General features: G+C 43.1%; 1 protein-coding gene across 1 annotated transcript in view; it reads left to right on the top strand.

Annotated features, from left to right (window-relative positions):
- The first annotated feature begins 3,781 nt into the window (after positions 1-3,781).
- Positions 3,782-25,747, top strand: part of AGAP1 (ArfGAP with GTPase domain, ankyrin repeat and PH domain 1) — a 289,097-nt gene continuing 267,131 nt past the window's right edge. Inside the window, exon 1 of the mRNA XM_027668082.1 lies at positions 3,782-3,986. Within this exon, the coding sequence (XP_027523883.1) occupies positions 3,938-3,986 (49 nt within the window). The 5' untranslated portion in view covers positions 3,782-3,937. The remainder of the gene's footprint in view (positions 3,987-25,747) is intronic.

Genomic DNA, 25,747 nt, shown 5'->3' with positions numbered 1-25,747 from the left:
GGGAGGAAGCTTTAAGGTCCCTTCCAGTCCAAACCATTCTGGGATTCTGTGATAAATTGTCTGTCATAATTTGTGTGCTGAAAATGGAACAGAAAGCTTTGGTGTAAGGTGGGGGAATGGGGAAGAGCTGAAGCTGTTGCTCAGGGATTAGCCCTGCAGGTGTTTTCCTGTTGCTTAAACTGATCATCTGCTGCATCACCAACACTCAGCAAGCAGCCAAAGCAGTTAATATGCAATGCTGAGTAATAGATGAATTACATTTATCAGATTATAATAACGGGAAAGCCTTTTAAATAATGATGAAGACTTAATTCCATTGGGTTGGCTGAGAGCGTAATGTTCGAACTATCAACTATAAAATAATTCCAGCACCTAGGAATTCACTTCCTTAACTGATAATTAGTAACTAATGCTGGGAGAAATCGCTGTCTCATACTTGCAAAAGTACAAATGGTTTACTTAAGTACTTAACAGATATAAAAATGTGTAGAGTGTTTAGACCTAGACCTCAAACAATTGTAAACTCTTCCATAGTTGATCATGACTGTTTAAAATACATTAAGCTACATACTCATGATGTTGCTAAACCCTTGCTAAAGGGTTCAAAGTTAACCAAATGGTGATAATTGTAGAGTAAATTGAAAATCCTCAAGTGGGGAAAATACAGCATTTGCAGCACAGTTTCATCTGGAAATACGTAGTAGCTCTGAGTCAATAAATATATTGACAGGACACTTATACTGCAGAAACTAAAAAGCCAAACTTGAACTATTAACCCTTGAATAAGGAGAAACTAAACGAGAGGGAAAAGGCTGTAGAATTATGTTGAGCTTATCTTCTTCTGTAAGTTGGCATATTCAGTGTCATCTGATTTATTTAACAAATATAGGTGTTCTGTACTTAAAGCTTCAGAAATGGCAGGCAATAAGGGTATTTCTTGGCTGGTATATTTTGAAAAAACAGTGTAAATAGAGACTGCAGTCAGTTGTTGTGGAGTGGTACTGGATAATGTTGGTGTCATGGTTTGAGATAGCCCCAAAATCTAATTCTCTAGCTCCATCCCCCTCCCACATCTCAACCTAATGTGAGATGGGTTTTTCCAGACAAAACACAACCAGACTCAAAGTGGGGGAAAGGGAATATATTACAATGACTGTACAAATAAATACTATAACACATTATACACAAAATCACAACTATCTCTACCATGACACATAGTATTTACAATGGATCAGATCTCCTCTCCCCTCCAAATAAAAGTCCAGGAGGGAAAGAAGGACAGATCCCTTCCAGTCTCTCAGGGCAGCAGCTTCTTCTAAGGCAGCAGGTTCTCCTCATCTCATGCATGCAGCAGTAACTGGATTGTTGTAGCTGGATCTCTGTTCAGTACACACAAGGGGGTCTCCAAACCTCTCGGCTCTCCTTCGGTCCAAGCGAAGGCCTCACCTGTGGGCTGCCAGCAGGGACCAGCGTCACCACAGGTATATCACGAAATGCAGGGGCATCTTCGGGAAAGTCCCTTCCTCAGGGGATTCAAATTCCCCTTTGCAGAGCTCCGTGCTCTGTCTCAAGGCTGCTAGCTTAGCAGCAGCAGCAAGGGGGGCCAAGGTCAACCCCCCCGCATTCCTTCTCTGTCCCGGTCCAGCTTCAGGACGCCTTTGAGCTTCTCAGCTCCTCTCTGCAGTGCATGCTGCACTTCAAGGCTCTTTCAAGCAAGAGTCCATCATCTTCCTCCTTCCAGGAGTTCTCAAAGTAGTTTGGGGGGTCTAATATCAGTTCTTAACCCCAGAACTCCATAACTTTGCTGCTAGCTTCTGCTGCTTCCTCCGGTTCAGTTCTTATCTGTCCTGGCTCTCAGCCATAACCTCTGGACGCTGCCGCCACTTCTGCTCTGTCTCTGCTCACTCACGATGGAAAACATCTCCCAGCTCACAGCTACAGACACATAGTCCAGCTTAACACTGTTCCAGGTCCCTGTAGCCCCCAACTGGGGCTGGGGGGCCCCAGAGGCCCTGAGGGGCTCCGGGCCCCTTTCCTCGTGGCTCCTACAACATGGCTACTTCTACTAACAACCAAACTACAACTCATCTCTTCCGGTGCTTGTGTTATGTTTACATTTCTGCAAGAGCACTCATTGGACAGAACTTCAAAACTTCCAGGGGTTTCCACCCCTGGAGGTTACCACTTTTCAGCCTCTGGGGGAAAACAAGGTTCAAACCACTACAGTTGGTTATGTTGAAAAGAATCTGTGAGGCATTTGTAATCTGAGGAGTGAGTAAACAGAAGGCTAAACTCTGTGGGATCTCTGCATTAATTTTCTGATTGCAACAGGCAGATAACTTATAGCCTTGTGCAATTGTAACTGAGGTCCAATTTTACCTTCTTGCTGTATACTACAGAATTAGTTCATAAAGTAGGATGCATGCATTTTCAAACTGAGCTCAAATCCACATGAGCATCATGCTGAGAATTAGAGGGAGAAGGGAATAGAAGAAAGCACCTAGGTAAGAGATTTTTGTAAGAAATAACAGAATATGGCTTTTGCTTTAGGTTATGTTGTACTTCTAATGCTTTGCAGTTAGTCCTGTTTCTGGTCCCCTGTGTTCCACTTCAGAACATCTCAGGCATGCAGTGGTTAAGCCCAGAAAGATGGAAGGAGTGATCAAGTTCTCTCCATGAGGAAGGACAAAGTGCAGGTGGTAAAAGTAGAGAAAATGCAATTTATGAAGAGACTTGGCTTGATCTGCATTTTGCAGCCAAACCAATTAGTACTGAATGTTAATGAAGCATCCCTGTTAACATCAATACAGTGTGGCTGATGCACAGTGAGCCTCAGTGATCCTGACTTTAGTAGCTGCTTCCATTTGCTCTTCAGAAAACTGAAAGACCCAGGCTTGGCTTGCCTGTTAGAGCTTTGGAAATGTGAGACTTTGCAAATATCAGTGGCTGTTCCAGTAAGGAGGAGGCTGTAATTACTTGAATGAAACTTGACCGACATATGAACAAGAAGTGTCTGTTGAGGGCCTGTTGCCAAGTGTGGATTTGTACTTAAGCGGATATAATTACGTGGACTTTGTACTGGATTGTTTGACAGATTAAATTTCTATGATAGCGCGAGATAACAGGAGGTCACAGTCCAAGAGTAAGGTTCTGGAGAATATGTATTCACAGCTGGGGTGCTAATCTGATTAATTGAAAGCAGACTCCATTCATGACAAATTCATGTTGTTGGATACAAGTGTCAGTGCCAGTTGTGAAGGCGGTGTGAGGTCTGTGCACTGAGAACGGTCATTCGCAGTGGTTCTGGGAAAACTGAGTGGGGTCTCCGCTTCTCAGCATGCTTGGCTGCTTCTCCAAGCCTGAAACAACCTCCTCGGTGTCTGATGGAGCCACAGCTGCCATGCAGTGTTTGGCTCAGAGGTTTGTGTGGGATTCTTTCCCCCTGTTATCGGGCTGAGAGCTCCATTGATCCCCGCAGCCCTTGGACAGAGATGGAGTGCGGTGTAAATCTGTCTGGCCGTGGCATTAAGGAAATAGGAGGTCTCACACGTGGGCTGTGGTCAGTGGTGCTGGGTATGGAGCACATGGACTCCAAGAGCAGCTGGTGTTCTATTTTCAGAAGCCCTGAGGAGCCGTGATCCCAAAGTGTTGATCTGCTGCCTCTTAGGTCAGCTCGTGGGAGAGCCCGGCGTGGACACGGGGCAGCTGCAGCCTCTTCCTGCACACTGTGTGGAAACTCTGGCAACTGGGAGTTGTGCCTGTTATGTAAGAGGAACAAATGACTGCCTGGGATGATGTAAAAGGAGCTGTGTGTCTCGGGATGGCTGAAGGAGTCACCTCCAAGAGCTCCGCTCCTCTCTGACCCGAGTCCTGACGATGTGTTTGGACCAGCATCGATACATATAAGTGATTCCTGCACTTTGCTTTTTTGGAAAGGATGTTATTTGCTGCAAAGGAACTGGAGGGAGATGGCATTTCAGAAATAGGTATGATGATGTTTTCCAGCTTTCAGTACAGTTTCTGTTCTGGAAAAATGTCTTCGAGTGCTTTACCTATTTAGGAACAGGCATCTTATGACTGATTTTTAAGTAAGACACTAATGAGGGATTGCTTGCAACACAAACAAGTCAATCTTGTCAGAATTATTCAGACAGCTACCTTGCAGCTGTATCTGAAGAAAATTCAGTCCTCTCTGTAGGTATTCAGCTCATGCCATTTGAAAGGGAGAAGTGTTTGGTGGAAAGAGATTTAATTTAGGAAACCCCATTAAGTGTATTGTGGGGTAGATGCAGTAATTCAATAAGCTGAAGTGATTCATGTGCATTCCTGATAACTTTTAAGAAGCTCTTGATGCAGTGCATGTAATTTTTTTGTGTATGAGGTTTTGCTTGTGTAATTGATAACCTGGGGATGTGGCTGATGTGCAGACTGGACTCAGGCTTTCTGAAAAGCTTCAGTGACTATTGCTTTAGGTTATGCACAAAGCAATAGGGTTCTGTGAAGCATTCTGGAAGCCTGGATAAGCAAACACTGTTATAGTTATAGAGAAGCTCTGGAATGAAAACCCTGGAGGAACAGACTAATTTTCTATTAAAAACATCTGAAGGAAGGTAATGATCTGTAGAAGTGGAGTGTTTGGAAACAGTTAATTTAATTAATTAATGTGTCCTCTTTGCTCATCTGAAAAAAGCTTTTAGAAAGGACTGCAGACATCTGCAGTGCTTTTTAATATTTGATGGGCTGTACAGTTCCTTACAGAAAATTCATGACCTGCTCTATTTCTGTGAGGCTGATTCGGTGAGAGCATCAGTGAAAGAAGTCGGGTGGATTCCTTATCTTCCTATTACAATAGAGATACTGAAAGATTAAATCTACTGCAGATTTACTTACTGTTTTCTTCTCATGTCTGTGAGCTCTGCATCAACAGATAATTTTGGGGGCTCTGCAACTGAATCATTGTTGCCCAGGATGCTTGTTCTGCTTATGTCTGGAAGAAACACATTGGTAAGGCAGAGATTCACTGCTTGATGCCCTTGGGATTCCTGTTGCCAAAGGAAATATTGTAAGCCCTTAGCAAACATCTGAGGAGCAGCTCAGCATGACTTGTATGTACAGGAAGAATTTCAGTGCAAGCAGATGCAGCAAAATGAGTGCTGAATCTGTAACAGGATTCAAAACAGGCTGCTTTCAGTTTGAGAAGGTCCTGGAAACCTGACCTTGTCTCAGCCCCTGGGTCCTGTAAGCTGCCCAGTTCCCTTTCCTTGCCCTCTGGCAAAGGGGTCTTTATTAACAGTTGGTTTGTCCTCCTCACATTGACAAAACTACTTAGAAAAAGGTCAGATTTGAGTGGTGGCAGGGAGCTGTAGGAGCCCCCTGAAGACACTGTGATAAGCTTTGGAAAAAAGAGAATACACATTACCTGCTGAAATGTTTAAAAAAACCTGTTTGTCCATGGAATTTTTTTTTCCCCTGAGTGAATATTAAGTTTCCACAGTAAAATCCTCACTTCTCAAAACTGCTTACTTGTTTTTGGTCCCCTGTTTATGGGTCTCTTGTGTAAACTGTTGTCACAAGATGCAATAAAGTTTTAGTTGTGGGGAATGTGAATTTTTGGCGTTTCACATGACTGTGATATATCCTAGCTCAGTATATGGAGCTGTATTTCACTATTTTAAACTACCCACAATCTTGTTAGCCTTGATTGTGTAGCTGGTGATGTCAGTTTTCCAGTGCTTAACCAGTTGTCCATAGTCAGTTATGGAGAGTCATGAAAATAGGTTGTTTCTCCTCAGGCTGAGGTTTGGGAATGTCAGCTGAGCATTCCTGGAGTTGTTCTGGTGAAGGTGTTCACAGAGCCACTGCAGAACTGCAGGATGGGTTGGGTTGGAAGGGACCTTACAGCCCATCCAGTCCCACCCCCTGCCACTATCCCAGGTTGCTCCAACCTGGCCTTGGTCACTCCCAGGGATCCAGGGGCAGCCACAACTTCTCTGGGCAACCTGTGCCAGGGCCTCCCCACCCTCATGGGGAAGAATTCCTTCCCAGTATCCCATCCCATCCCGTTCCCCTTGTCCTGTCCCTCCATCCCTTGTCCCCAGTCCCTCTCCAGCTCTCTTGGAGCCCCTTTAGGCACTGGAAGGGGCTCTGAGGTCCCCCTGGAGCCTTCTCTTCTCTAGGCTGAACCCTCCAGTTCTGTAAGAAGTCCTTGGAAGCTAAGTGTATGGTTTCATGGCACAGCTGTAATGGCAGCAGCTTCTTCCCCTGGCAGAGCCAAAATGAGCACATGGAGTATATCAGAATCTGGGAGACGTATTTTTTTAGAGGAGAGGGGGTTAGCAAAGTTTAGCAGGTTAAAGAACTGTTGATAGCAGAGTCTCAGTGTTTGCAATGAAGAGTTCAAGTCCTGGTGTTATGGTCTAAATGACTCTGAGTTCAATTGATATCCTTATATTTTGCCATTAGGTAGGTAGGAAACAGCAAATCAAAACACTCTGCTGGCAGAACTGAGTGCTGGGGTTTCACTGTTCCTTCTCATGGAGTCAGTAAGGTTGGAAAAGACCTCCAAGACCAAACACCACCTTGTCAGCTAGACCAGAGCATGAAGTGCCACGTCCAGAGGAAGTTTGACAAACTGACATCAGTTTGAGCTTCTGTTTAGAAATGGATGGAATGTATGGAAATGTCTGAAATGTCTGAAAATATAGTGGCAATAGTTAAGACTCTGTAATGCCTGAATGTTTGCTTAAATTAGTGGATAATAATGAAGATGAGATGCGATAGAAAGTTTGTCATTAATGATGAATAAACTCCCATCTGTATAACGAAAAAACTGATGTCTCTGCTCTTGAGCATCTTAACTTCAGGTTTTTTCCTTTATGGAGTATCCACATTAAGAAATTGCATTTTTTGGGAGTTCAGATGTGTTGTAAGCCTCAGGCACATTGTTGTTATCCCAGGAGCAATGGCTGGAAAGAAATGCAAGGGTGGTGATAATGAGCAGTGCTTGCTGTCTGCTGAGGGAGCTGATAATACACAAAATTCACCATTTGCTTCAAGGAGTCTCTTTGTGAAGACAAAAACATGGAAAGCTTTTATAAAACCAAAACAACAGCAGCAACAACTATTAAATAAATCCTACCCCCAAACTGCTCCATTTCTGCTCTTGGCATTAAGCACTAATTAACTTCTGCACAATGTTAACTCATCTGAGCTTGGTACCAGTCAAAACATGTTAGTTGTGTATCATTAATAACACAAGAAAAAAATTGGGCTCTTGGTAAATATAAATACATGCTGATAGCACTTCCTGTGTTTGGAAACACAGCCAATGTGATCCAGTGTCAGCTTTTATAAAATTATGAGATATGGGGCTGTAGGATTTGCCTGATGCTCACCAGCTTCTTGTCAGTAAATGGAGCATTTTGTTTTTGCAGGGACTTTGGGGATTAATTGGAAGTGCTCATGTGCTGAGAACTGTGCATTAAGCTAAAGAAAGAGGAGGAGCTCTTCAATGAGAGAAACCACCTTCCAGTTTTATCAAAGTGTTTTTAATAAGCATGCTTAATGTTTAAAAGAAAATATAATTCTCATTGCTTGCGTGAATATAGAGGAAACTGCACACTTAGGGATGGAGCAGGATTGTTTCTACTGTGATTAGCAATGTTCATAATGCTCTTACAAGGAGACTGGCAAGTGAATGATGGATTGATGGCTATTTTCCTTCACCTGGACAGTATTTCTGTGAGCAGTGTCCACTGGCAGAACAGAACAGTGAGATAAACACTGTGCAGTGGGCAGGTCATTCTTGATCAGTCGGTTCTACCTGTGCAGGGGAGAAGATGTAGATGTTGTTCAGGATGTCTAAAGGTGAAATGTTGATTCCTGTTTTGAATCATCTCCTTACCTGAGGGATAATGATGTTAGTTTGAGGATCTTTGCCCAAAGAGCATTTACCCCTGCTGCTCTCAAGACCTGAGCTAATAACGTGTTAAGAAAGTGAACACTTGGCCTTATTCTGTGTTCATTTTCAGTTGATCATGTGGGGTTTTACCTTTGCAGTACCCTCAGGTATGACCTTCTGTAAACAGGGATATGGCAAGTTAATGAACATTCACAGCTGGTGTACCAGTAAAGGCAGCTTTGGGTGGTACCTGAGGACTTCAAACTCCAGTAATTCTGGTGACTTTTGGAAGCAGAAGGATGTTGAGGTGGGAGTTTGCTGTGGTGTCAGTGCCGTGAAACTCCACAGGTAACTGGCAGGTGAGGCTGAAATCATCTTCCAGGAGCATGACATGGAATAATGTTGCTTGCTAGTGGGTATCCAGAGGGTTGGAATCCCACAAACCTTTTGTTGGTTCTAGGCCTTGAAGGTCTTATTTTTTTGTGTGCCATCTAACTGGGAACACAGCTCGATGGGAAGTACAATATTCTCTTCTAATTGTAGTTGGTTTTCCCTAGTTAAAGTAGTGGGTATAATATACAGCAGGGAAAGAGAGTTTGAATAAGGTATGTGCCATGTGTAAAAGGGAAGAAAAATCCATCTGAGTCCTGATTATGAACTCCCAACATGTTAAGAATGTGGTTTTTTGGGGAAAAAATGTGTACTTTAGTCAGAAGATGATGGCCATGTTGGTACTTTGGTAAATGAAGAAATGGAAGCTGTTGAGTTGTGTTTGAAGTGAAGCAGATATTCCATGTATCCACACATGAGGTGCTACTTCAGCTAAAAATCAAGCCATAATTCAGCAGTCAATTAATATATGATAGTAGAAATAATTACATCTTCAATTTATTTTAGAGTAAGATAAATTGAAAGCTTATTTTATTAATAAACACCCACCTTCTAAATTTTCAGGCTGCGTGAATGTTTTGCTTAAAGCAGCTTCTGCACAGGAAATGCAGTTCTGGGAGAACATCTGAGAGGGATCATACCCATCCAGAAGGGAGCTGTTTGATCTTGGTTCATGAGCTTTTTGCTGTGTGAGCTTTGATTCCCTAAAATAGCTGCATAATTAGTCGGCACTAAAGGGCAGCTTATCTGGACATACTGGAAAAAATGTGACACATCATGTCCCCAACTCTTGGTATTTGTGAGTTGGTATAAAAGTGCAGTTTGTGCTCAGTTTCCTCTGAGATTAGTGGGGATAAATCAGCCTGGGACTGAATATTTCAACCAGTAAATCAGTGCGACCTTTCCACTTCTTCTGTGACTTTACTTTTTTCTCCCTTTTTTTTTTATTATGTTCCTCTTCTGAAATTTTTAATTTTTTCTTTGAGGGAATCTTAATTGTGAAGTAAAATTTCGGTTTTGGTTGGTTTTGTTTGGTTTTTTTTTATGTCATACCTTGAAAATATTTTACTGGGTTTTAAAACTAAAATGCATCTGTGAAATGGTGGGGAATTTTAGAGACATCAGCCTGACTTACACAGTAAGTACTTAGTTCTCACAGAAACTGGGCTTAAATTTTGGAAAATTCTGATACTCCTCACATCCTCGCACCCAGATCAATCCAAGCTGGAAATATTTCTTTTTTTTTTTTTTTTTTGTTTTGTTTGTTTGTTTGTTTGTTTGTTTGTTTGTTTTGTTTAAATGCAGCCTGTTGGCATCCACATAAGGAAACTCAGACCTCCCTGGGGAATCCCAGGTTTACTTCCATTGACAACATTCAGATTTTCTCTTGAAAGCGGATTTCCACGATGGTAATGTTTCCCTCCTCTCCCCAAATTAAAAAATACAATTTAAAAGCCAGAGGAGCAGTTTGCCATGGTTCTCCACAGTGTTGTTCTGGATGTTGTTCAGTCCTGAGGCATCACTGCACCAGCAGTGTCTCAGAGAATGTTGTGGTGAACAGTGAACTGTCTTGGCTGGATCAGAGCATGTTTCCCTTGCTGGATTTCGAAGAACAGCTAAACCCATGTTATTTATCATGAGATGAAAAGGTTTTGTGTTTCATTTTGCCTTTAATGTGCAAGTTAAGTATGTTGCATGAAAAAATAAGCTTATTCTGGGGCAGCTGTTCAAACTGAGTCTAATTTAGGAACTCAGTATGGTAAATAATCTGAAAATGCTTCAGAAAAGGTGTGATTTCTAAATTCAGAGCATGAAACACTGGAAGTTAACAGTAGTGTTTGTTCAGTTGTGTTCAGACTGAACCTTCCTAGCACCACACTGAAATACTTGATTCACTGCTTACAAAAAGTGTTCTCATCAAATCACTCGTGGAAATCCTTGGAGCTGTAAGTTGAAAGAAGAAATGGAAATCTGCCTTGTAATATTACAAGTGAGGAGCTTTGAGACAACGTGGTGATTCTGAGTTGGTAAGAGTAAACATGTCAAGTAGCTCAGCATTGGCACTTGGTAAAATTGGTGGTGTTTTGCATACGATTTAAAATGTTGCCCCCTTCTGGTTACTGACAATTCTGAGAGCTGGGTATGGGGAGGACTACACTAAATTACATAAATTACTGGGGAAAAAAGGAAGCATGGATTTTATTTTGCATTAGAATATAGTTTTGATGTCTTAAAATAATGTAATACTTTAAAAAGAAGAGCTGAATATAAGGGAAGTTTCCAGGCACGTATAAAGATGACACCTAGTAAGAATTAATGTGGGGGAAGCAAGATTTAGGAGACTACCAGCTTCATTTAGTATTAAAAATATATTTTAATTTGTCTGACTTGTAGTGGGTTGTTTATTTTGTTGTTAACTTCTTTTAAAGGACTGTTTGCAGGAGGAGTTGTGGCTGTGTGCAGGAATAGAGGCTGTGAGTGTGCTCCTGAGAGCTGGGACGTTGGTGCTAGTCCAGGAATTTTTTGAAATGAAAGCTGTTATTGCTCCTATTACTCTTCTGCCCCATCCCTGGAAATGTCCAAGGCCAGGTTGGACGGGGCTTGGAGCAAGCTGGGCTAGTGGAAGGTGTCCCTGCCCATGGCAGGGGGTGGAATGAGATGGTTTGGGTCCTTCCAACCCAAACCAATCTGTGATTCCATGATTCTCCAGAGGTAGCACTTGGCATTAAGTGTGTTCCTAGCCAGTGCTGGTTGTTGATGAAAATGTAAAGCTTTGCCTCACAGTGTGTCCTAATACACATCTAGGATTGAGTGGAAACATCCAGCATAGTAAGGAAGGTGCCTGAACTGCTGTTCACAGCCAAAACTGGGCTTTGAATTAAGCAAGATAAATAAGGTGATGCTTGCTTGCAGATTATTAAAAAAATATATATATTTTGCAATAGCTCATTTTTATGTCATAGCTTTTATGTTATAGCTGTAAAACTGCCTATGATTTCAGTTCCCAGGCAGAGAACTCCCAGCTGTAATTGGCAGTGCTGACATGGAGCTACACTGCCTGGTTATCCCCACTCGGCAGCAGCAGCACCAGCAGTTTGGCAGGCTGGGGTTCATTTAGTGGGCTTTGTTCTTCACTTTGGGAAATGCAGCATCCAGAATTAGAAGGCCTAAGTCCTGAGTAAGGTCAGTAACATAAACTGTATGTGCATTAGCAGGTAAGAACTTTGAAGGCTAATCGTGCTTTCCTGTTGGAAAATGAACAGATGCTTAAGTGGTAAGAGAAGCTGTGGCTGCCCCAGCCCTGGGAGTGTCCAAGGCCAGGTTGGACAGGGCTTGGAGCAACCTGGGCTAGTGGGAAGTGTCCCTGCCCATGGCAGGGAGTGGAATGAGATGGGCTTTAAGGTCCCTTCCAACCCAAACCACTGTGATTCCATGATTTTATGTCCAGTGTGTTGCCACTAAAGGCTGAGGAGCCTCATATGAAATCACACTGATCTCTTAAGCTGACTTACACTAAAAGCAAGTAGGAGAAGGTACCTCAGGCAGACTCCTGCTGTTAAGTTTCAATCCAAAGATAAATTTCATACACTGATAGGGAGGAATAAATTGTGGACATCAGGAAATAGTGGTGTGAAGTCTATAATGTGGTCAGTACCTTCAGCTGTTTGGAGTTGAATTGTTTGTGTTCTCTTCTCTCACTTACTTAAATACCAATATTTCTGAAATTGACTTCTTAAAAAAAATGCTAATGAACGCGAAATAGGTATGGAGGGTTTTCACATACAAGCAGCAGCTCTTGCCAGTAGATGGAGGTAATGAGATACACAACTCCAGATTCTCCAGTCCTCTGAACGGGAGATAAAAGCCAAGTGATCCGCAGCAGAAGGAACAACTTGTAGTTTGCTGTTGCATTTTGTGGGACTGGTAGAAGAGATTAAGAAAGCCTGTTTCTAACAGGGCTTGAACTCAGAAAACTACTGTGCAAGTATTCCTGCATCAGAGGGATTTTTCTGTTCTTTCTCCATTCTCTGCATGGTTTATGCAAGTAATTAGTATTCTTTCTGGAAGAGTGTTTTGGGGCTCTTCTAACAGTATGAGTCATGATGAGAATTGATTCTCTCACAGCAGTTTTCTAGTTTGCCTTTTGGTTTATAACATTTCATCCTGGTTTTTAAAATTAGATAAAGGAAGGAAGCTGGTTTGACTGAATCCAGGCTCTTGGTGTGCGTGTCTGATATTTGTGAGGGTTGATCTTGTGGGACAAGACTCAGGGACTTCTTTGCTGTGTCAAATCCTCCTGTTAACCTCAGAACCTACAAATTATAACCCCCTTTTGATAGTTGGACATTATTAATCTAGCAAATGATAGTAGTTGCAGGAGCATAGTGCTGCCCTTTGTCTACAGAGTATTACACTGTTTTTAAAGTCGGTTTTGAGAATGCCCCTATAAATTAAGTTTGCATGTTGCCATTCCCATGGCTGCTTTATATCCAAGAACATACTTGCAATCAGTTCTGTAACTGAAGAATTTTAAGTTGCATAGTTTTAGGAAGGCTTTCAAAGGGGCCATAAGGCAACCTGATGCATAACAACTCTTCCATGTGCTGCACTGCTGGTTTTGGATTGGAAACCCTGAGATAATTCCACACTCACCTTGTCTTGCTACTGCACGGGATGAAATTTGAGCTTCTGAATCTCTCAGCCACTCATTTTAATTAGAAAATTGCCCAGAAGTGTCAGAAATAATGGTACTGAGTAAGTACCTGTTGCAGGAGTTGAGCTTTGTGCTGTATGAATGCTGTGGAGAGAGAGCTCAGATCCCTGTGCTCCAACTTTTAAACATCTCCATGAGAAGAGCTGTGGAAGGTGTGGCTGGCACTTAAAGCTTGCAGGCCAAGGTTGAGCAAAACCAAAACAGAAACCCAGAGCTGGGAGATTTCAGGCAGCACCAGTGCAGTGTGTTTGAACATTCCCAGCATGTTTTTGCTTAGTGAGATATGTGTGAGTTCAGAGGGCCTTTCTTGAAGGAAGAGTGCCTGGCTAAGGAAGTGTCATTTTTCCTGGAACTGTCACAAATTTCAGAGGTGTTGGCACTAACTCTTTTTTCCTTATGTGCAAAAGTAGAACTTGCAGTAAACTGACTGTCATAGGGCCTTGTGGAAAGTTAGGACTCAAGGTGAACTGTTTCATGGCAACATGCACTGCCTGTGGAATAAATGAACTTAATATAAGCAGTTTATGAGTCTGTATTTCTCCTATCCTCCTGTTTCCCATCAGTGAAAATAACTGTGAGCTTTCCAGAAGCTTGTTTGTGCAGAGCCATATGGAAAACAATGCCCTGGAAGGAGTGCTTGCTGATATGGAAATAGCATCTGGAGTCATTAGTTTGTGTGAGTAACTTTAACCCAGCAGGAAAAGATGTAATTGTGACTTGAGGATGCTGCTCTCTTGTCCTCTGTGTGTGTCAGGATGCTGGTGATGCTCGTGTTCTGTGGATGTCTGGGGTTGCTAAAGCAAAGATGCCTGTCTGACTTGCCTCTTTACATCAAAACCCAGAGCTGAAATGGATATGGCCAAAATAGCCTCAGCTTCTGTGTTTTGGGCTTGTTCCAGCTTCAGACATACTACGAACAGCAATTTCATCTGTAAGACTCGTGTGCTTACAGTACCTGTTAAACTTACTTGTGAATTTGCAGTGATGAATTAGAAATGCAGAGTGTGTTGCCCACTGGTCTGAGACTGGCTAAGCCTGGTAGCAAATTGTATTTCTCGTGGCTGCTGAACAGTGCTGAGAAGCTCCTTGAAACGGCCCCTTGAATTTTAAACCCGGGCTCTTTGATTCACACAGGGCCAGCAGTGAACTGCAAAGATCCAGCCCTGGACAGATGCAGGAGCTGAGCTCAATGGTTCTCTTCTCCTGCCTGGAGAGCGCCAGGCAGTGTGTGCCATGGGAACAGTTGTGCCAATGTACCTCCCAGATCCGGCATTCCAGCCCCTGGTGTGTGCGAGGATTGGCAGCCGGATGTGCCGGGTCCTTTCTCCTCGGATTTGGGGGGGGAAGCTTGGAGAAGACAAATGGTGGCTGTTTGCAGGAGAGGATGTAACAGAACAGTCTCAAGGGAAGGGTCTTTGGCACACTGGTTTTAAAGGAAACCTGGTGTTTTGGGATGTGCTCAAGGATGTAAGTGGTGGGAATGGGAAGATGTGGAAGACAGAAGGCAAAAAGGGGGAAGATTTGGGTTATGGCATTGGTTTCAAGTGCACTCCTAGTTTTTGGTGGCAGAGCAGGGACCTTGGCTTCTTTTGCATTTGCACCAACAGTTTTAAAAACGTTGTTTTGCTTATGTTTGCAAACTCATGTTCTTTGTGACTGCTTGGCACGTGAATGCATATTTGAGTGATTTAGGGGACAACAGATCTTAGCTCCAATAGACCTGGAAAGTGAGCTGGCAGGGGTCAGTGCTGCTTTGCTCCCAGGTGCCAGCACTGTTGTGCTCACTGCAGACAGGAGGTAACTCCAGCTGTTATTCCCTGGCTATATCCTATTTCCCTTTGGCTGATATTTCCAGCCTGTGTGTAGCTTTTCAGAAGGGCTGGTGGACATCAAATCCCAGTGCTTTTCAGAGATCCCCTGTGAGATGTGTAGTTTGGTGGTTAAAATTACCAGTGTAGGATGCTTACAGATCCCTGGAGGACACGTTTCTGTTCCTGGTTGGCCTGGTAACTGCTCCTTGCTGGTTCTGGTTATAAATATCTCCAGGTTGGTGAGAGACAGGTGCTGTAAACAGATGTTCCTCCTTAACCAGGGTTAAACAACCTTTACCTTCTCCCTCTAAAAAAAAAACCCCACTCTGTGTTTGCTGTGAAGAACAATGGGAAGAAATGTAAATATGCACTGAATGTATCCAAATTCTTCCTGAGGTGGAGTCGTGCTTTAAAATAGGCCTTGGGAGCAAAGCTGCTCTTTGTGTATGTTAGATGTGTGATTCCTACCTTCAGGTCAGTGCTTGTTGGTTAAAAAAGGGATAAGGACTTGGAGCACAAGGAAGAAGAATCCCTGTATAGGAGCAAAGGGTTCATGCTGTATATATGAGAATAAAGAGATAAAAAATTGTGCAAAGAGTAGTTACCTCCAAACCCTAGGTTTTGAGGCAAGAGATACTGTCCAGTGTCTAGGGACTGGTTGTCATTTATTTTATTTGTTGCAGTAACTTCAGAAATTTCCATAACTTTCAGTCAACTCAGGTGTGTGAAAACTCCCTTGTGGTACCTTAAATCAGCTTATGAAGGGATGGGAATGAGCACCCCAATATTGGTGTGATAATCCTTATCCATTTTCCATCAGGAATGTCTTGTCTTCTGCGTCCTTGGGTTGGTGTTCAGACCAGTGTTACAAATACTCCTGTTACCTGAAAATAATTCTATAGACACTTAAGGCTGGATTTAATACTAAAATGGAAAAGACCATCTGCCTGCTTGGCAGGCACCTTCCTGGCTGTTGTGGGCATCAGTGTGAAGACACCTGTTGAGTGTGATGTTACTGACACTGGAGTATGAAATGGATCTTTGATATGGTGTGGTGTTAGAGAAGGAGCAAGAGAGGCTTCACTCAGTTTTGATGAAGCTGTGGTTTCATCACTCAGAGCTGCTTTCCCTGGGGGAAGAAGGAGAAGAGATGGGGGAACCCCCCCTGCTGGAGTTTGGATGCTGCAGTTGGTGTGTTTGTCCAGGTGGGTGTTGGGTTTTCTGTAGCAGTCCCACTGCAGGGGACAGAAAGAGGCCCAAAGCAGATGGGCATGGCAGGACTGTGTTCTGCTGTCCCTGTGTCTCCCGTGTGCTGACACTCAGGTAACTCAAATGGATTTCCTTGTGCTTTGGGTACAGGTGATGAAGACCAAGAATCTTCTTTTCTGTCAGTGTGTCAAAGGAAAAGGAAGAAAAATGCCTGTATTCTCCAGGCTGTTACCATTTACCTTCAGGTTGTGTTGAAAGCATCTGTGTGCTATTACATGTGATGGGCAAACTTGGCAGCCAAGAGCTGCATCTTGTTCTGTGCAATGAGTGTTAGATTCGAGCTCAGTTCCTGCCTTTGTTTCCATGTGGTGGTTTTAAAACTGGGGCACAGATGCACCTTCAGCACATAATGCATATGCATAATCAAAAGCACTGGTTTGCAGTAAATAATTCATGTCAGCTGGGCCACTTGGTTCTGATAATGAGATCTCAGGGGCTCGGCTCTTTCCAGATGATATATGAAATATTTGCTGTTAGTCATTCACACTGACAACTACTTAGTTGCTAAAAGGATTTGTGTGTTGAAGGGAAGGAAATTCCTTAAGTTTTCTAGTTGTTTCTGTACTTTCTTGATGTCTCTTTTCCCTGTCTGCCTGAGCTCTGAGCAGCTCTGACTGGTAAGACTTGGAAGGATGACAAGTCTTACCAGGTAGGTATATAAATCCTACACAGGTAGGGATATAAATCTAAATTATGCTGTTATTGACAACCTGCTCCTTACAAAATCCATTTGGAAATCGTCTTTGAGAGGGAGGAAAGTTGATAGATACGTGGAAGGATGTTGGTATTTGATTACTTTCAGAGGGTCACAGAAATTTTGATGGAAAAACATGTGTTTACACACCCATTGAACCTTTTAGCAACATGGAGATTTGGTTAACTTTGTTCTTCCCTTTAGGCAAACTTCAGCAGGACAAATAAAGTCATGTGTGTGGGTCCCTTCCAACCCAGACCATCACAGAATTCTGCTCTAAGCCAGGATGGACTGGGTTTAGCACTGCTACTGCTGCCTTGCACAATGAATGTCAGATTCTGTGGGTAGAATAGCAAACAGAACTGCTGTAGGTGCCCCACCCTATTCTTTTGGTCACTAAAAATGGTATATTTTTATCAAAAGCTGTTATTAGTCAAAAATCTTCCTTAATGATGTGTTTTCTGGCACCCTTCATTAGTGCACAGTGCTGCAGGAATCCTGACAGCTTCTGTAATTAATAGCAAATTAGCATATGACAGTGCTTTCTGCTGAACCTTAAACCATCTGCTCATGGCTCTTGGCTTGTCAGTCTCCTGTGCAGGGATCTGGGAGGGCATTCCAGAGGAGTTCTGTGGTTTTCCCTTCCAAATTGTTTAAAATTTACACCTCGTGAGGGGGCAGGGAGGTCAGTGTGGGGAAACCAGCTCTGGGGTTTGACCTGATAAGCAAAGGTGAGGCTCTGGAGGCTTCAAAGGTGGAGAGAACAAAACTGGGTTTGTTACAGATGCCAAGAGAGGTTGAGGATGTTCCATCCCTGGAAGTGTCCAAGGCCAGGCTGGACAGGGCTTGGAGCAACCTGGGCTATGGAAGGTGTCCCTGCCCATGGCAGGGGGTGGAAAGAGATGGTATTTAAGGTCCTTTCCAACCCAAACCATTCTAGGATTCTATGACGTGCAGGATATTTGAGGGGGCTCTGCTCAGCACCTGTAACTTGAAGGAGAAAAGCTGAAAACACACTTGATATGTCAGATTCACCTGTGCTGTAAAAAGATAAATTGCTTTTCTTGAATTTGGACATACCTTATGAGCTCCTCTGCTGCTTGTGTGCAGGTGGCTGCGTGGCTTGGCTTTTATAATGGTGAAAAATGAGCTGGAGGACGGGTTGCTTCAGGAATAAAGACAAAGCTGGATGTGAAGGGATAGCTCAATATATGTAAATAACTCATCTTTATTCTCATAATTCTGTTAACTTGATAAGCTTCCATATTCTCCAAAGCCTTTATCAGTATTCCATATGTATGCTGATGATTATTCACTGTAAGTGTTGCTTTTGCAGCAGAGTAAGCCTGGTGGGAATGGTATAGGCACTGCTGCTATAGAGAGGATTTTATCTGTGCTTCTGGCTCGAAAAAATTCCTGATTTTTATTTTCTTATATTCCACATTCTTCCATTAAGACCTGTGCTATGGTAATTTCTGTATGAAAAATAATAATCCTTTAAAATACCTATATTTTTTTTCCCAGAGCGAACTCTGGTGAGCGTGTACAGCAAGTGAAGCGAATTCAAAATCCCTCTGGTTCAGCTGTTTCCTACAGAGAATAAATTAAGAGAATAGGAACATGTTCTGTTTTCATGTGAGCTTAACATGGAGTGGTCATATGGGTTCCTGCAGAAGTGGGTCAAAGCTATTTTTGCTCTTTGCCTCCAGCCATTAAGAGAAAATATTGGACACCTGGCTCTGCAGTAGGCCAGGCATTCTCTGTCCATTTTAGTGTGCCTTCACCACCAGAAAATAAAAGCCCTTTCAGCTGCTGTCCTCATCTTGGAAGGACCGCAGCTTTAAAAACTGACGGACACGTTTGCACAAGCTGGTTTCTGCTTCAGTTAATGATGAAAATAAATTTTACTCCTAAGAGATAAGTGATAATTGAATTCATGGGTATTTTAGCTAAGGCTAAAAAAACATTCTAGGGATTTGGAAGTGGTATTTAGATTTAACATACAGCTGTGCTTACAGAGCAGGCACCCTGTGGAATATGCACACGACCTCAGAGCAGAACTGGGAGAACCTGAGCAAAATCATGTCAAGACTGTGACAGGAGCTCGACTGAGTTTTGTTAACATAACTTAAAATACAGCACAAGGCACTTGACTTCTGGCCATTCAGACTGGAACCAAACTCATCACCATGGAGGTCACCTGTGGTTTGGAAAGGGGCTGAGGGGTAACAGCACTTCAGCTGATTCTTATTCAACTGAACAGATAGGACTGGAATTTTGTAGGGCCCCTGAAGTCTCCCTGGTTTGCAGTGGGTGATAGCAACTGCTTGGACCCAGATAGGGAAAGTTACTCTTTATTCAGATGCCTGTACATGTTAAATAAAAAGTGTGTTGATGTTCCCTGTACAGTTTTAATTTTACATTTTATATCCCGGGTTGAATTAAGGAGGGATTTTGTGTTTTGCTGGTTTTTTGGAGTGACTATCCTCTGTTTTCTGCGTGACTGTAGTTGTGTGGGTTTTTTACATTTGAAGTCATTTCAGGAAGGAATTGGTCTGAACCGCGTTTCCTTTGTTCTGTAGCAGGTATTAATTCCTGCATTATTCCACACTGGCAAATGCTTTAGTGGTATTAGGATGGGGGGAATGTTGTATTTAAATCCCATCTGGTGCTGAGCCGAGTGTGGCGAGGAAGGTCATTTTAGGTAACCCAAGGCACACATCCTACACAGGATAAATGATGCTGGTGACATGTTTTTTCCTTGTTGATGGTACTGTATCCTGGAAAGATGATAGCGGGTTTTATTTGGAAAGGGAAAGCACAGAAATGGCCGAGGTCCAAGGACAATTACAGCTGCAGAGGCATTTTAGTCTGCCAGTGGAATGAAATATTAGGAAGTCACGTTTGTTCTGGGAGCTGACCCCAGTTTGTTGGTGTGAGGAGCGTGTCTGCTCCGAGGGGGCTGGCAGGGCTGGGACTCACGCCCAGCGCGTTGTCCACAGTGCAGTTATTGCAGGTGGAAAGGCACGGGTTTCAAGGACTGGCTTTGATAATTGATGTTTTTAGCTCTTCAGTGTCTGGTGGCTCTGTGTAAACAGTGATTTGTCACAGTGCTGGGAGAAAATCCAGAGCAAAGCGTGAAGGCTGGGTCCTTCCCAGGCTGCTGTTGATATCCCAGCGTGGATCAGCTGAACCTGACGGGGGGCAGGCAAAGTGTCTGGGCCACTGTGAATCAGAGCTTTGGAAGTAATCAGCTTTTCCTTACCTAGGAATAGTGAAAAGTGTGAAATACAGCCTTTTCACAAGCCCAGATGTAGGCTTTCCAAAGCAGGGGCCCACATTCTCATGGAACATACCTCCAAGTGTTGCATCACGCACCTTGGGCAGTTGTATCGCATTTAACTGAGGTTTGGCCTGAATTTTACATGAACTGCTATTGTTTCAGTGCAGAGGGGTTTTGGAGTCAGTGTCTATTATTTGAAGCTATCTATTATTTGACAGTGACTTCTGAAACACAGGGTTCCATCTCCCCTCTCTAAGTGCTCGTGCTTGGTTTGCCCATAATGCCTCCAACGTTAATGCTGCCCGTGTTTACAGCGGGGTGTTGGGGGACTGTAAATAATTTTGAAGCAGCAGGAGTGACCTACTTCTCAGAAGCATTTGCCTTCTGGCTGTTTTGTGGGGTCTGTGGATTCCTAGATCCCTTCCATGGAAAGGCAGTCTTCTTTCAGGTTTAATGCTGTACAAATGTAAAGAGAAGTGTAATTTCAAATGTTGCGCAACTAAAATGCCACTTGTTTGTACAGTTATTATTGTACAGAAGCAAGTGTGGCCTGAGTAATAACTGTGTGAACTGTGGGAATTACTTTTGTGAGCACAGGGAATAATTATAACCAAAATCTTTGTAGGGTAATATTTTCTTTACTGCTGCATTGGGTCACTACCATTTCTGTTTAAGAAAAGTGAGTTTCTATTTCTTGCTTATTTGATAACTTTGCCAACACTATATTTCGTGGCACAGACTTAGGACTTCCCTGGGCTGGATTATCAGAAAACACAGTTTTGGGTGGAGGTGATGTGTGATTCCCAATTCTGTCAAAGCTCTGCTCTTCTTTCCCTCCATTAGTTCTTGCTTATCATCACTTCTTCCTGAGTTCATGCCATCATTTCTGGGGATACTTTGCTATTTCATGTTTTAATGTGACTTTAAGTACGTTGTTCCTAATGGATTTAAGTGTGTAACAAATTCCTGGGGTAGTCACCCATCCCTTCCACAACATTGTGGTCTGACAATGTGGGTATTTGCTGAGTTTGAGAAGCTTGTATTTTAATAAGGACAACGTTTTTTGCTAAGAATGTCATTTACCCGGTTAAAACTCTAGTGTAAGGGATGGAATGAGGACAGAATGAGGTGTTTGTCTAATGTAAAGCAATGGGGTTGAGGTACAAATTCCTGGTGTAGTAGAGGTTTAATTGTATAGTAAAGAAATGGATAATGCTCAGTAGACCTCAGAGTGCTGAGGTACATGGCTGAAATTGTGAAGTTGCCCTAAACAGGTCTCAAAGGGATAATTGTTTTTACTTGGATGAAACCTCAAACCATCAGCTCAAAGCAGGAGACAAGGTGAAGAGACTTTGTTAGCAAATCAGCCCCATGGGAGCAAGTCTTTGGCTTGGCTGTGGCTAGAATGATTTTCCTTGCTGGGCATTAGAGAACATCTCCTTCCAGAAGGTGATGGGGTGGATGTCTTTGTCCAGGATGTGTTCAGGAAAGGGAAGGCCCTGAGTCTGGGTGTGCTGCCGCCATCCCTGCCATCTGCTTTGTTCTCTGGGACCGTGGGGATTGCTGTGCTGCAGACCTGTGACACTCCTGCTCCGGAGAGGGGTGGGCTCCTTTCCAACCTCATTAGAGGAGCAGTACAGCTCTGCTCAGCTCTGCTCATTGAGGAGTCATATCCTTTCACCAGGACTCCCAGGAGGATGAAATCCTTCGAGACAGGGAAGCTCCCTGGATTATGATGATGCTTCTGATCTTTGAAATGGTGTGTTCCTGTGCTTTTCAGTGTCTTAAATGGGTTTGAAGTGGGTCTGTTTACTCAGTTTGCTTCTGAAAAATGGATCCTGTTTGTACCTTATCTCCTCACAGTGACACCTCAGAAGGCACTGCAGCCTCAGCAGTGGGCAGGGGAACAAGGACATGACTTTGCATTCCTTCCAGGAGCAGAGTCTGAGGGCAGTTTTGTGGCATGACCTCTGTGCTGAGCCTGCCCCTGTGCCTGCTCTCTGTCTGTGGATGTTCAGGGGGGCTGTTGAAGGTGATCTTTATGAGTCTCTTCAGATCCTTGGGCACACAAGGCCGATCTTATCAGCCCTTGTTTTGCTTCCTTCCCTCCTGGCCCTCCCTCCAGTGCTGACCCAGGGCCTCCCAGCAGCAGCTCCTCCTTGTTTTCCCAGACTGGTGCATTTGTAATTAAATGTCTGAAGCAGAATTATGTGTTGCTCTGCTTTGCAATTGCTCCAGTATCATTTTCCTCTTGTTTTTCTCTAGTAAACAGTAAGAAAATCCATTTTTCTCAGTTTTTGGTGCCAGCTGTCTCCTGGTGGCTCAAAACTGTACTTGGAATTTATCTGGTTTGTGTATTGTCACATAATTTTAACACTTAGATCTTTGCTATGCAGCACATCTCAAATCCTGGAATGTATCCTGGCCTAAGAAATTGTTCCCTCAGTGATGTAGGAATATCTGGGACCCTTAGCCACTGTTCAGCACCTGATCTTGACATCTGTGTGTGGCCATGGGCACAGGGGAATATTTATTTTGGCCGACAGATCCTCAGATTTGCCTCCCAGCAAGTGCATGGCTTGGGCAAGCTTTTTATTCCTGATCAGTGTTTATCAACAGACATCAAATTCAATTGTCTTGCCTGTAGACAATGGAAGTGTCACTTTTGTCCCTTGTGGCTGAAGGAAGAGCCTTTCTGGAGGTACTGGAACGAATTAAAGAAACCCACCCAACTTCTGTTTGGTTGGTTGTTTGTTTTTTTTCCTACTTGAACATTTTGAGGATTTTATATCTTTAAGAAAGAATAGTGATATTTTCCCTGCAGTTTGTTTTCTGCCTCTGCAAATACTTTAAAAATTAGCTTTGGACAATGGGGATGTAGGTCTTGAAAAAAAAATAATTGTGGTGTTAGATGACCATTTCTCTTCTGCCTGTGGGTATTATGAACAAAATGGGAAACCATTCCATTAACCTTCAGTTAATGTTAGTTAAATTAGTTTAGTTATGGGAAGGGGAACCTGCAGAAATTAACTGTAGAAGAAGAGGCTTCTGAAGGGCTGGCAGGAAGGACAGGAAAAAAAATCGTTAATTTAGCTTAAAGTAGTTTAAATACCTGAAAATGAAATGAATGCTCCTGGACTTGGAAGTGGATAAGGAAGTGAAGAATTGGTTTCTGTTTGAACAATGGACAAGTAACTGAGGAAGTAATTTTATGGAGCTGATCTGTTCATCTGGCCTTGGTGGCTGTGGAATATTGTCACAAAATACCTGTGGGTGGGGAGGTCACAGTGCTCGTTGGTATTCCAGCAGGCACCTCAGTGCATCTGCCCTGCCCCTCACGTTGGCTGTAGCAGTGTTGGAACTGGAGGAGAATCTCAATTACTGCACTGTTCTGGCATTGCAAAAACCTGCCTGGAAGGGGCTGATGGCGCAAAATGAAATACAGATCACTTTTCCTGCCTGGTTTAAAAAAAAATCCTGTAAGACTGGAAGTATTCCACTGTACCTGTGACCAAGTGATGCACTGGAACACGGTCCGGGGGGTGCTGGGTAAAATCATGGAATATTGCCAAAGAAATGAGGGTCGGATGGCAGGAGGTGCTGTAACAACCTTAGCAAGGATGGTTTAGTGGGTGTTACCGTAGGGAAATAGTGAACAGAGGAAAACACAGGTGTCGGTGTTGCCCTGAGGAGCTCATTTGTGAGTCACCTGGGAAATAGATTTTTCCATCTTCAACCAAACAGTCATATTTTGTTGTATACATTGCCTGGGAAAGTGGACCAGCAGTTGTCGTGCCACTGATATAAATTGCTCCCAGTCATAGCAATCTTTGCTGCTTTAGAGTCTCTGATGCCTAAATTGAAAAACATAAACTAGAGGAATTTTTGCCTCGGCAGGTATATTACCAATTTGAAGGAAATAGATGCTTGGGTTGAAGCAGTTCCTTGCTAAGAGGCTTTTCTGTGTATCAAATACTGGAAACAAATACTTCCTGCAGTGGATTTCCTGGGAGATGAGCACGGTTCGATGTCACTGTGCTTGCACAGGGGTTTGACTTTACAGATGGATGTTTGGAGGGAGAGCACACAGAATACCTGCAATATCTGTAGACATGCAGCTCTACAGCAGTGCTGGGTTAATGGCTGGGATTAGTCTGAGGGGTCTTTTCCAACCTTAATGATTCCAGGATTACAGAAGTACCTTGTGTAAAGCTTGGAAGGGGATTTTCAAGTGATGCCTTTGTCAGATAAATATAAACCCTGTTCTTGTGCTTTTCTGTGCTAAATATTGGTCAGAAATACTTAACTGTGATTACAGCTTTTCAGCAAGGTCAAGGTACACGATTTACACTCCACATGGGGGTTCAGTTGGTCTCTCTTGCTGCCTCAGCCAATAATTCTATTATCAGGGACCTGAAGCTGCTCACCAGGCAGTTGAGACACACTTGTCAGGTAAGTAAGGTCATCATTGCTTAGTGTGACAGTGCAGCTTCCCGATACCCTGTTAATGAGGTGTTTCTGGAAGGGTTTGAGCCAAGCCATGTCCTGCCCTGGGGGATTGATACAGCCTGAAGCTGCCATGCTCTGGCTGAAGACAGTCAAAAACCAGAACACAGCTGAAGCTTTTGGGTACATTTCTCCCAGTGATCACAATGCTGTTGACAGTGTTAACAATGTGTGTCCAAAGCCTGTGTAACGCTGGTGGTTGCCCCCAAAATTCTGTGTGTGAGCAAACAAGTCTTACCTAGAAGCTGTCCACTGCTACAGGGTTCCCATTTTCCTCTAAAAAGCTACAGGTGTTAGTGAGCCCCAGTAGTAAATATGATACAAGTGGTTTATGTTCCTGTCATGCCTTTGCCTCAACACTTACATTCCTTTTTGTTTAATAATAGTGCTTCTGCTGAGGACTTCAATAGCTTAGTCCTGCCAGCTCAGCCTGGGGAAAAAAGGTGCTTGAGGTGATTTGGTTTGCTTTCTGTCAATTATATTAATATCACTAATATCATCATACTAGAGAAGCTGTGGCTGCCCCATCCCTGGAAGTGTCCAAGGCCAGGCTGGACAGGGCTTGGAGCAACCTGGGCTGGTGGAAGGTGTCCCTGCCCATGGCAGGGGCTGGAACTGGATGGGCTTTAAGGTCCCTTCCAGCCCAAATCATTATTAATACTGTATTTTTTTTAATTTATATATATCTGTGTATATATATACACATATGTATGTGTGTGTATATATATATTTGTATATATATATAAACTAATATTAATACTGACACAGATCACGTTTGATCTGGATCACTTGTTTAATTTTGGAACAACCAAACCACATTAATAGATTGGGCTGAAAGCAAGATTTGCCCAAATAAAATACTCAAGCAGGAGTAGTGTGGGACCCAGGGTTATTTCTTTTTAGCCAGTAAAATTGTATGTTCTTCTTATGAGACGTGAGGATGTGTTTTCTGTTGCCTTAAACATTTTTATGTGTCATACTGCAGCCATGTTATGAATCCTTGAATATTCCAAGTCAGCAGCTTTTTAACAAATGGTATCAGGCTTTTTGTAACACCTTAATTTCTCTTATATTTTAAATGAACCTGCAAATAGTTTTCCTTTTGAAGGAACTTGGGTTTTGCCCTCTTCACACACAGTGTCTTGGTGAAGGGCTCTTCTGCCCTGCTGGGTTGCAGAGT

The sequence above is a fragment of the Corapipo altera genome, unplaced genomic scaffold (genome assembly GCF_003945725.1).
Source record: "Corapipo altera isolate COAL_440 unplaced genomic scaffold, ASM394572v1 183, whole genome shotgun sequence".
Taxonomy (NCBI): Eukaryota; Metazoa; Chordata; class Aves; order Passeriformes; family Pipridae; genus Corapipo; species Corapipo altera.
The sequence above is the reverse complement of the archived record's forward strand: the minus strand, read 5'-3'. Positions and strand labels throughout refer to the sequence as shown.